Here is an 11,124-nt window from a genome sequence, read left to right on the forward strand (position 1 = left end):
AACAGGTGAGATGGTGTAGGGAGAGGTCAAGATATGCTCATTTCTGCTTGTGCACGGGCTGAACAGAGCCCTTCCATAGGGATGGAACTGCAATGGTCAGCTGCTGTCCTCTCCCTTGTGAGCCTGTGACCAAGTTTGGGTAATTCAGAGAATCATGAGATAAGCATAAAATCATGACACTTTTTTTTTTTTTTTTTTTTTTTCATAGAAAAAGATTATTTTTACTGGTATCACCTTTCTTGGCCTTGAGCTTACAGACTTTTCTTTGCAATGGTGTGGGCCTGAAACAATGTTTTCAAGAAGTGTTAGAACCCAGTGCAAACTTCAACACCCAAAAGCTGGGGCTTATAACTACCCCCCTTCTCCACCATTATTGTGATTTTACCAGAAGTCTTGCAAGTGTTAGCAACACTGCCTGCCATTCCTCTCTGTCCGTTCCGTATGTGATGATTGTTGATTCACATCTTTCTCCACCATGCTCGAGATCCTCCAGGCTGATTTCTTCATTGCCTATTTTCTACTTAGCAAACTGTACTCTTTATTCGGGTTCTCTGCTACTATGAAGCTCCCTAAGATGTATCCTATTGCTGTGGTAAGCTGGGTTTAGCCATTGATTAGGAGTCCCATCAGATGCCGAGAGATGCTCTGCTCTTCATTGCTTTATGTACGATTGCTGTAACTTGTATTTCAGAAACAGATTTTCCTTTTTGACTTTTAAGTCATTTCCCCACTGTTTAAAAATCAAGCATCTTTTCAGGCATATGTGCTTTTAAATCATTACAGATTAGCCTTGGGAAAGGTCCCTCCAAAACAGCACAGCTCTATTTAATCAGGATAAAACAAAAGATTGTGATGGAAAAAGTCTCTTCATTCAAAGGTGGTAGGTTTTTCTGGTCTTTTGATTTTATAGGGGGAATACCTTGTGCTCTTGCCTTACAATCTGCAAAGTATCTCTCTTCTTGGGCCTTTATACATCACAGCAAGACAACTGATGTTTCTTCACCCTCAGGTAATATGCCCGGTTGGCTTCTGGATAGGTGACTTTGGAGAGCGGTAGCTTGTAGATGGCAGAGTGGTCTGTGGTTATTAACAGGAAGGTCAGTGCAGATAAGCAGAAAGACCAGGTTCCTGATGGCACCCCAAACTGCAAATTAAAAACAAAACACATATTCACTATATATTTGTCTTTTGTTTGGCCCACCAGCAGTCCTGAAAAAAATACCCAGATTCAGGCAGCTTGGAATAAGCTTTGTCAAGGAAGTCTTGACTTGGTTTTTCAGAGGATCTCCCTGGAGAAGCAGAATTTGAGATCTTGACATTACGCATTAACCTACTAGTTGTGGCGAGAACGATGGCCTCTGTTCATCTGCAGAGATTTTGGATGGAGCTGAGATGGGAGTGGATACAGAAACATTCATCTTTCCCTAGGCTGTTGCTCTGACTGCCTTTTGGCACTTGGGCAAAGGAATTAAACCAAATTTGAGGTTTTGTTACCCATGTGGAGGGATCTTTTCTCAATCACTGCAGTCAGGAAGTATAGCCTTATAATTATTTCAGAGCTGTTGAGGGCAGATCTATGGAAATGCGTGCAAGCTCCTAGGATGAGAAATAGTAAGTAATGATTGCAAGTGTCATGTTTCAGTGGGAGCCACACCACCCCCTGGGCAGATTGTGTTCCCTCACCCAGATCTGCCCTGCCTCTGGCTGAGTGTGTTCAAATTTGTCTTTGGAAACAAGCCTTTAGCTAATAAACAACTTACCACAGACAACATGTTTGTCATTGTTGCTCCCAGATAGGCACTGAAGAGTGCTGTGAAAAAGAAAGATAATTCCTGGTGAGTTCAGTTGCTCTCAGCATGGAGAAGACCAGCAAGGAGAAACATCTCTCACACTGCTTTGGGTAGCTCAGGCACTGTTTATGACAATGCCAGGGCAGGCCCCTCTTAAAGATCTCTCCTTTGCCCAGTGTCCCCTCCAGCACCTGGAGCCCATGGAAAGGGCAAAACAAAAAAGACTGAGTGGTAAAAAGTGACTGTAGAAATAGAGGCTTTGAAACATGCATGGAAAGTAAGTAGGTTGATGGATGGAGTTAAATAGGAAAATAACCCTTCCATCTCTCCTGCCTCTAGGGCTAGAAGGCGGGTCAATGAGATACAAAGCTAAATCTTTTTTATACGCACACTGAATGAGCAATAGTTTCACTCCCAGCTCCCTGTGATATTGAAATTTCATATGGAATTGCCTTATAAATAATTCTTCAATCATTCTGCATTGCTTAGCCTCTGGTATCCATTTCCATAGACTGGGGAAGCTGCATTGTCTAATTCCAGGTTCAGATTCATCTTGAGCTCCAGTTTTCTCAATGTACACAATTAATCTCAAAGCTAAGTACTTAATTTTGAATATGTTAGTTAATCCACCGCTCACTTCTTTTGTTTTGAACATAGCTCTTGGCTGGAAGTCAACTCACTGCTTTTATTTTGTCAGGGTGCGTTAGAGCAATAGCTCCAACATCTGCCTCAGTCCTTTGTCAGTCTCACCCGCGCCCATCTGCCTGCCTAGAGGTGGCCATCTGGCTTCAGCCCACCTCTAGCAGCAACACATCTTATTTCGTTTCAAAGGGAAGCATGGCAGCAGTGAAAATCCTCAGGGTACGTACCGCAGGCAATTGCCAGCAAATGTGTCTGCCAGGTGAACGCGTAGAACATGCCTCCGATGGCGATACAGGAGAGGGAGCTGTTGTAGCTCCACAAGCCGGAGTAGACTTTGCTAAAAGGTGTTGCTAAGCTCAGTGCTGTAAAATAAGTCAAAGATGTGTCACTCCTTGGCCAAAGAGATAAAAGCAGCCGAGAAACGGCACAAAAGACTGCATGCGTAGGCTGAGTTCCTGTTTGTGGTCACATTGCCACGGTCTAGGAGTAAAGCTTTTCAGTCTAATGCAATCACTGCGGACTTTCCCTGGTGCTGCTGAGCTGAATTTGGCCTCAGGGTTTCACCAGAAGACATATGAGCAAGCAAATGTACGTTTGAACTCTGAATGTGTCCCTGAGGCCCGCACATTCAGACTCGTGGCTGTGGCTTTTATTAAGCTGCTCCTAAAAGCATCCGAATATATCCAGAAATGAAGTATTTCAGGATAGAAATTCATTTCAGCCAAAAATGCATTACTTTCCTCTGAAGGTTTCCACTGTCATAAAATGAGGTAAGAGAATGCGGAAGTCAATCAAAAGAGTTCTTAAAACAGAAGTGGGTATTTTTTTCAAGCAGCCATTCTCCAATGGAAAACAGATTTGTGACCGTAAATGTTCCAGTCACTCCACTTCCTCCTTTATTCTCTGTGCTTCTGTAGAAAGCTGTGACACAAATCAAATCCTTACCTGCCAGCATTCCCACTGCTGATCCAATTGCCGCGTGCAGACAGATGAGTGGAGACGAGATAAATAAAGCAAGCAGGAATATTCCCCCAGTCCAGGGGTTATCGCAGCCGTAAACCTGACCCACCCCGACTGGAATGGATTGCAGTAGCTGTGTGGATGGGGAGGAAAAAAAAAGAGGCAATTTGTTATCTGCTTTGGTGTTTCATTTTGTTTTAAACCTAGTTTTGTTGGCTGCTTTCAACCTCATTTGACTGGGTTATAGAAGTTGTGCTTGTTTCAGGAGGTTTTGTGAAAATAGTGGCTTATACGGGAGGAAAATGAGGGACCAGAGTGGTCCCTCCCAGAGGGCCGTGCCCTTGCCTTGGACAGGTGAGCCCAACTTGGATGGTTTTGAGACACTTTTCCCCAATATTTTCTGTCCCATCCATATGGAACTGTTCATTTATGTTCCCCATAAAACTTCGTGTCATGGTAAAGGTTGTTTCAGAAATGCTGCTGGAGTGGATTGCTATTCAGTGTCAATTAACTTCCTTAATCACACCTGGGAACCCTTTCAAATAGTCCACCGAGCCCTAGGGGAAAATGCTTACTGTAGTGTCTGTGTTGCTTACCGTGCTACGCAGGAGCATAAAGCGTTTCTTTGGAAAGGTCCCACCTGAATATTAACTGAAAGTAGGTGAATATACACCTGCACACAAGTTTATAACAATTTTGTTATGGTAATACCTACTTGCTCATTTCCTATCTGAAAGACTGTATTTTGATACATTTTTAAAAACAATTTCTATGTAGAAAATTGCAAATAACCCATGAGTCAACTGGTAGCTTCTGTAGCTATGGAGTGGTGAGCAGCATACCAACAGTAATGTAAAATTAGACTGCAGAGGCTCTTTGGATTTGGTAATATATACATTTAGATATAACCGTAAACAAAAGATACCAGATACCAAAACAATTCTCATTTTCAAGCAATCAAAAATATAAATTCCCGGGGTAAACCCTTATGTGGTGGATAATACCTGTTTTATAAATGCAGTGTTTTATAAATGCAATTCTACCATTGACATTTTAGCGTCTGTCCAGGTGATGTTTGGTGTTGCTGTTGCAGGCTGAATGACGGTTGTAGGGAAGAAGAGGTTATAGGGTCCTGATGCAGCCAGATAGAGGGTCAAGGCCAAGTTGAAAGGCAAGGTGAAAACAGGCAGATCCCACTTACAGAAGACTGAGCCTAAAGCGCTGGTGAAAACAGGGCTGAAAGAAGAACAAAATGGTCTCACGGTGAGCTCAGCAAACTCCCTGCCCTCCACGGGTCAGTTAGCACTATACAGATTCCTGCTGTCTTGTTTGATATGATACATAGTGAATTTGGTGACCCTAAGGGGTCCGAAGTGTGGAGGATCCAGAGACTTAATGGAGTTATTCCCATGCCAGTCTCAGTGAGCTACTATTATTATTTAGTACTTAGTGACTGAATATGGGACACCAGTGCCAGGTCTAAGTGACCTGGAAAGAAGGCTGCGTGTCCTTGTTCAAGCTTATGGATCAGGATCATCAGAAGTAAAGGCTGACATCAGAGGCATGCTTATTAAAGTGAATATATCAGTACACAAACTTCAGGCAGACATGACATGATATGCATGGTCTAGCAGTCTCCAACTAGATATTAGGGGACCAAAGACCAGCATTCAAAAATTTTGAGTGTCCAAATACCTAGCAGATTATGGTGTCATAGAAGTAAAGTATTATGGCTTGTTTGTTTTCATTAGCATCATGTCTTGAGATCACTGAGCAGCTTTTGTTCCCAGAGAGGTAAATTTTCATGACACTTTTATATGGTGGCTTAAATAGATGAAATGCTTGTGGTTGCTGATGGCAGGGAATGCTTCTCTTGAGACAAAAATGAATTAATGCGTCACAGCAATATGGGTAACGTTAAGGGCATTGAATTACATATGATCTACCATCATTTTTCCTTTTATCCATTTGGTTTATTTGTGTGATTATGTGAGTGTTTTATTTGTTTTGGGATTACATTCAAGTTTAAAAGTGCAAATAATTATCCAGATTTAGAAGCACGTATATGCCAGTTATGTTTCTTTTTTTATTGTAGTCTGTATAGCACATAAAAATACAGTGGCTCAGTCACAGTGGGTAAACACTGGGACTGCAGTTGGAAGCAGAAGAGATGTCTCACTTACCACATCATGGACACCAGTGCTACTGGCAGTAGAAGCCACCAGTGGTAGTCTCCCTTAGCAGAGAAGACTGCCATGAGCAGTCCCACCAAGACCCCGTTATAGCCATGTAGACCTGCTGCTATGGCTGCTCTGTGGGAAGAAAACAACTGTCTTGAAATCTTCTCCCCTGCAGGTGCTTTGCGTGCATCATCTCCTCCCTCCCTCCCTCCCTCCCTCCCTCCCCATGGACTTTGTGTGATGACGACCTGCCAAGGCTCATGCACTGACCAGCTTTCAGTTTCACACTGACTAGAGTCCTGTGTTCCATCAGAACCAACTGCTTTTTCTGTAGTTATCACAGAATAGCTTGGGTTGGAAGGGACCTTTACAGATTACCCATTTCCAACCCGCTGCTCTATGCAGGGATGCCACCCACTAGTTCATGTTGCCCAGGGCCTCATCCAACCTGAACTTGTTCCCATCCAGGAATAGGGCATATGTTCAGTGGTGGGGTTGTGTTCAGTGTCCCTGTGGACCAGATACAGCTGGTGCTGGTGGGAAGATCTGTCTGGCCCCAACAGCTCTAGCTAGGGCTAAATTCATGCTTATTTAGTACATGGCAGTTTTGTTTTGAAGGGGCAAAAGGATGGACTTACCTGTCCTGGCCCAGAATGAGTGCTGTTAAGGTTGAGACCACTGTACCTAAACAGCCCGTGAGCGTCCACCATGGGTTCTGTACCAGGAAGCCAGCTACTACAATAAGCCCACTGAGGGGATTATTGACAAACATCACCTGGGATATCCCACGCAGCACCCAGTCGATAAACTGGATCACAATAGGCTTGTCTGGAAGAGATCAAATTAAGTAATAAAAATAACTAAAAATGCACAGATGCGACTGATTTGGGATAGTATTTTTTTTTTTTTTGAAATTCAAAAACAATTTTGGCAGTGGAACTTGGCAGCATGACTGAAGCAATGAATCAACAAGACTGTAAAACCTGACTGGGATTTATTATGGCCTATATTGAAGTCTTGCAGCTGGAAAGCTGAGATGAACAGTGTGGTTGCCAGAGTCCCCTGTTATAAAGTACCCCGGACCAGCTTCATATGAACTGGCTAATTTATGATGTCTGTGCCTCAGATGGCAAATTGTGTGTGTATCCTGTTGCTGATTTATTATGGGGAACAAACACACTTACCTGTGTGTAATTTAGATTCACAGTGGCATTAGGCTTGACAGAAACTGCTCAGCTGATAGGGGAGGGAACATTATGAGGAATGGAAGAGCACAGAATAACCATCCCAGGCTATGTTGTGTGGGACTAAATTCAGTTTGTACATGGCGCGTTGGGAGGTAAATGTCACCTGAGCCATCCTCAGGATTTAAGCAGTATGTGGCTCTCTGCAAAAAAGCTGAACTTTCCTCACTAAAAAGACATAAATCAAGGCAGAGATTGTTTCTGTTCTACTCCAACTTGAATCCCGTTGCTGAGAAGTCAGTTATTACTCCTCTGATATAATTCTTCTTCAGAATCCCGTAATTAATTATGGCGAAGTAGCTTTACCTCTTAGCCAGGCTCCAAATTCCTTCATGTCTCCTGTGATGTACCCAACAGCTCTGCAGATTCTCTTTCCACCTTTGCTCAAGGGACTTTGCTTTCTTGGTTTTCTTTCCGCATTATTTTCTATCTTGACATCAACACTGTTTTCCATGGTGAGGTTTTGACCCTGTGTTGGAATTCAAGGAAAAACAAACACATTCATTACGATGTCTCTTAATTCTCCCTGCTTATTCTCTCTACCACATGTTGTTGCTCATTGCATGTTATGCTGGAGCCTGAAAGAGGAACATCCTTAGTCTGAATGCCTGATTCCCATGTCTCCATGAGCACATTCTCTCTTCATGCTCTCTTGGGGCCCTGTGCTGTCCTTCCAGATGTTCATGCAGCCGTAGATTTGAACACCAGGAGGAACTGCTGAGCCTTGTGTCATGGTGGTTCACCTGGTTTTAACACCCTGATCAGCTGTATCACATTTTCCAGAAATCAAGCAATTCTCGATGTAAGGGCCGAATTCAAGAGCAGGGTGGCATTACCAGACACTGGCTTCAGACAACTGGAAGCCCATCTCAAAATTCAACTTGGTCAGAGGTTTTCCCACACCTGAGAAGCTGCTTCAGAGATTGATTACATTTTCCCTGCTGCTTAACCTGTACTTCCAGTTTGAATTTACCCATCAGCCTTCGACAATGGGTCCCTAGCGCTAGGTTTATGGGGTGTAGGTTTATGCCTCTATACAGGCACCGACGGTGATCAGTTCAACCTTTCTCATGGGTATGAGGGTTGTTCATGGAGCCTTACTCTGTTACCCATAGGCATAACACGCATTGTTTTCTGATCCACTGAATTTTACTTTTAGCTACTCTGTCTTCCGAGGTACCCAGCACTGATGTAAGAAATTGGAGACCATACTGAGAGTGTTTGCTCTCCGTTCTGCCTTCTCTGCTCTCTGCCCTGTGCTAGGTGGTCTGCACTGACCTTCTTTTCATCAGCATAAGACAAGATAGGTGACCACAGCCTGTAATAAGAAACCCTCAGAGAGTAATGAAAAGACTCTTATTAAATTTACTACACGCTGTATCAAGCCCTAAATAAGGTAGGAGAGCACTGTATAGAGGTGCTTTGGCCTAGATGAGGTGTTTGGAGCATCCACATGGGGCTGGCAGATATGGTGTGCCATATGGGAGATGTCTTTTTCTCAGGTATGTGGCTCAGAGACTTGCATCTAACTGTAAACATTGTTGTGTTTTGTTTTTTTTAAGAAAAGTCTTGTGGCTGGATTGTTATTTGTTTAAGTGCCAATTCTCATTATGAAGTCAGCAAATTAAAACCAGTCAAACCTTTCCCTGTGGTGTACTCAGTTTCCTGAAGAGTAGGACTAATTCTGGGTAGTTGTCAAGACAGAGAAAACACAAGACGAGGTACTGCTGTTGAATGAATACAGAACCAGAGCTGCTTTGGTTCTCCCCAGTGAGTAACAGCTTGTGCAAGAAGTAAAGTATTTAGGCTTATGTGGGTTAGTAGTCTAAATAAGATGATACCAGCACATAAGTCGCACTCGACTCACTCGTGCCTTCCTTGCAGCTGGGGAAGAGAATTCACACTTCAGAAATACAGGTGCTGAGTAGTTAGGCTGAGGCAGCCTCTCCCCTGGGCATCAGCCTGCAGACCTCGGTGCCTGGTGAAGCAGCTCTGAGTCTGGCTGTGGGAATGGGTGGTGGAAGCACACCATGGCCAGTCCCTTGCTGTGAGTTGCTGCAGGGCTGATAGCAACATTTCACCAAGTAGTAAATATTTGCAGAAGTAATACGTAAAAATAAGCATTTTATGTCTTCTGGGAGGGCCCAGCTCATGCAGGGATGGGTTCTGTGTGGAAGTGGATGAAAGCAGGACCAGTACATTGAAGAGTGTGGAATCTGCATTGGGATGGGGCACAAAGGTGAGGAGCTTAGCTAGAGGAGAAAGAAAAGGATGAGAGCATTATTAGGGGCTGTGTCTTAGAGCTGGAGGGCTTTTTCCTGGCTCAGTTATAATTCATTACCTTGATTCATTAACCTTTGCTTTTCTCATATTTTATTCTGAAATAATGGAATAAGTGAATTGGATACACTTTCAGTTAAATCAAAATTTCCAGCCAAGATAAATGCTCTTCATTTGGTGAAAGTGCATTTACATTTTCAATTTAAAGAATCTTCCTCTTTGTGGAACTTAGGCTTTTTCTCTATTGCTAATTCCTAAAAGCAAGGTTGTTACAATTGTGTTTGTAGAGACCTGCTGTGTGTCCAGTGCTAGCACGCCTGAAAGGCTTCCCTGCATGCTGAACGAGGAGATTTTTTGCACCACTGTAGTCTGGAGATGTTCTGGGACGTAATGTGTGTGCACAAGAAGTGTCGGAGCCACTGTCTGCTCTGTTCACACAGGGGAAAAAGGGGTTGTGTTGGAGGCCCTAGTTCATCAAAACACATGCCTCACAGGAATGCACTTAAATGCCTGTTTAACTTCCCAGAGGAGCTACATGAATTCAGTGCTTCACTGTGTCAGGGCCAGAATGAATGGGAATGAAAAGGACTTCTGCAGTGACTGTCTGAGTAGGGCTTCATTCCTTTCTTATGAAAAGGATTTTTTACCCTGGGATATATAATAATCGCATACTCTAAGCCCCTCTGAGATGCAAAGCCTTCTACCTGCTATCGAGAGTATTTGGCATTGTGTCCAAGCCCTGTGTATTTGTTCTTCCAGAGTATTTACAATTGGAATGCTCTGGGGGTGATCATGGGCATCTCTTGGTCAAATGTGTGTCATTTTGTCCCTGTCTGCCAAGTGGTGTGTCTCTTGAGAGTGGGCTATGGGAGGGATAACATGGACATTGATTCACTTTCCTATCAGGTAATATATGCTACAGTGGAAGGAAATCACTGTGAAACCCCACCATCACCTGCAGAGCAGCTTGGTTTGTAATCATTAGCACACTGGTTGACGGGTGGGGTCTTTGTGACAGCATAAAGTTCCAGATCCAGCCTCACTGCCGCCCCAGATCACACCCCAGGCACAGCGTGACGGCTGCCTCCTGCTGCATCAGCTCATTTTGACCACCCCTCCTGGATGATTTGCATTTTCCCTTCACGCAATTAATGGTAAGATGGTCACAGATTAGGAAGTATGCACATGTAGTCTGTCCTCCCCTGGGAACTCCCTTCTGTCCTGAAACTCAGAGCTTGGGGTGCTTACACTACTCCTACTTAGTCATCCAAAGAAAGTACAAAGCATCAGGGAAATGCATGGGAACTGGCACCAGCTGAGGTGGAAGGGAATTTCTGGGACCCCTTTAATTACTTGTGTCACTATAAGAAGCACACGCTGCCCTTTATGTTCAGACTAAAGGCCTGTTAATGCATTACCTTGTTTAATAGAGTAGCCAAAAGCAGCTCTTTAAGAAAGGATAAAGGTGTCTCATCCCTGAATCATGGAGACGTTCAAGGAATTTTAAGACTGTGTTGTCTGAAATTTAATTTCAGATGAAATGGGTGTATTCTGATGGGGACTGCAAGAAATCCAGTCTGCAGCAGGTCTTTTGAAGACCTGCCACTGGAGTTAACGTGGTTTCGAGTCAGTGATCTTTTTTTCTTAGTGCACACAGAAGGACAATGGAAATAACTATGAAAGGACTGTTCTGCTGGAGCAGAGTGCTTGACTTCTGCAGGGGGAGAGGATTTATTATTATTATTATTATTAATGCCTTATTTCCATTAGTCTGGGAAAGTGTTTTTTTTGATTCAGATTCTTAAGACTGTAGGTTCTGCTCTTGGATGCACAGCGTGAAGTGCACTGCATGATCTCACACGAGCTCTGGAGGGAGAGGTGCTCCAGACATGCATTTGTTGGAAATTCAGTGTGGGCTCCTGGTGCTGGTGCGTAACAGCAAGTACTGATTTGTTATAAGTGCAGAGCAGCTATCTAAAACTCTTTTCCCATGGTGTACTGTGGTGGGTGAGAGCTGGATTTGGGGCA

The 11,124-nt window shown here is 43.6% G+C and overlaps 1 protein-coding gene across 3 annotated transcripts; it reads right to left on the reverse strand.

Moving 5' to 3' along the window:
• Positions 1-204: 204 nt before the first annotated feature.
• LOC118156466 (urea transporter 2-like) lies at positions 205-7,309 on the reverse strand. Of its 3 annotated transcripts, none has more exons than XM_035310553.1 (8): positions 7,123-7,308; positions 6,211-6,400; positions 5,576-5,704; positions 4,436-4,628; positions 3,378-3,525; positions 2,660-2,794; positions 1,761-1,810; positions 205-1,144 (listed from the first exon to the last, which is right to left on the reverse strand). In XM_035310553.1, the coding sequence occupies exons 1-8, from the start codon at positions 7,268-7,270 to the stop codon at positions 968-970; spliced, it is 1,170 nt and encodes a 389-aa protein (XP_035166444.1). In that variant the 5' UTR covers positions 7,271-7,308; the 3' UTR covers positions 205-967. The 3 variants fall into 3 exon arrangements, with proteins under 3 accessions (XP_035166444.1, XP_035166445.1, XP_035166446.1); XM_035310555.1 differs by lacking the exon at positions 205-1,144 and adding an exon at positions 1,159-1,209; XM_035310554.1 differs by lacking the exon at positions 5,576-5,704 and having other exon boundaries at positions 7,123-7,309.
• Between the last annotated feature and the right edge of the window lie 3,815 nt (positions 7,310-11,124).

This window comes from Oxyura jamaicensis, chromosome Z (assembly GCF_011077185.1).
Source record: "Oxyura jamaicensis isolate SHBP4307 breed ruddy duck chromosome Z, BPBGC_Ojam_1.0, whole genome shotgun sequence".
NCBI lineage: Eukaryota > Metazoa > Chordata > Aves > Anseriformes > Anatidae > Oxyura > Oxyura jamaicensis.

What these genes read in the sequence shown, in the direction of transcription:
- LOC118156466 (XM_035310553.1), bottom strand. Translation starts at nt 7,270, where the DNA reads ATGGAAAACAGTGTTGATGTCAAGATAGAAAATAATGCGGAAAGAAAA. An exon ending in CAGACGCTAAAATGTCAATG is followed by an intron (nt 3,526 to 4,435) that starts GTAGAATTGCAT and finishes CCATCCACACAG; the next exon opens with CTACTGCAATCCATTCCAGT. An exon ending in TTTGCTGGCAATTGCCTGCG is followed by an intron (nt 1,811 to 2,659) that starts GTACGTACCCTG and finishes TCTTTTTCACAG; the next exon opens with CACTCTTCAGTGCCTATCTG.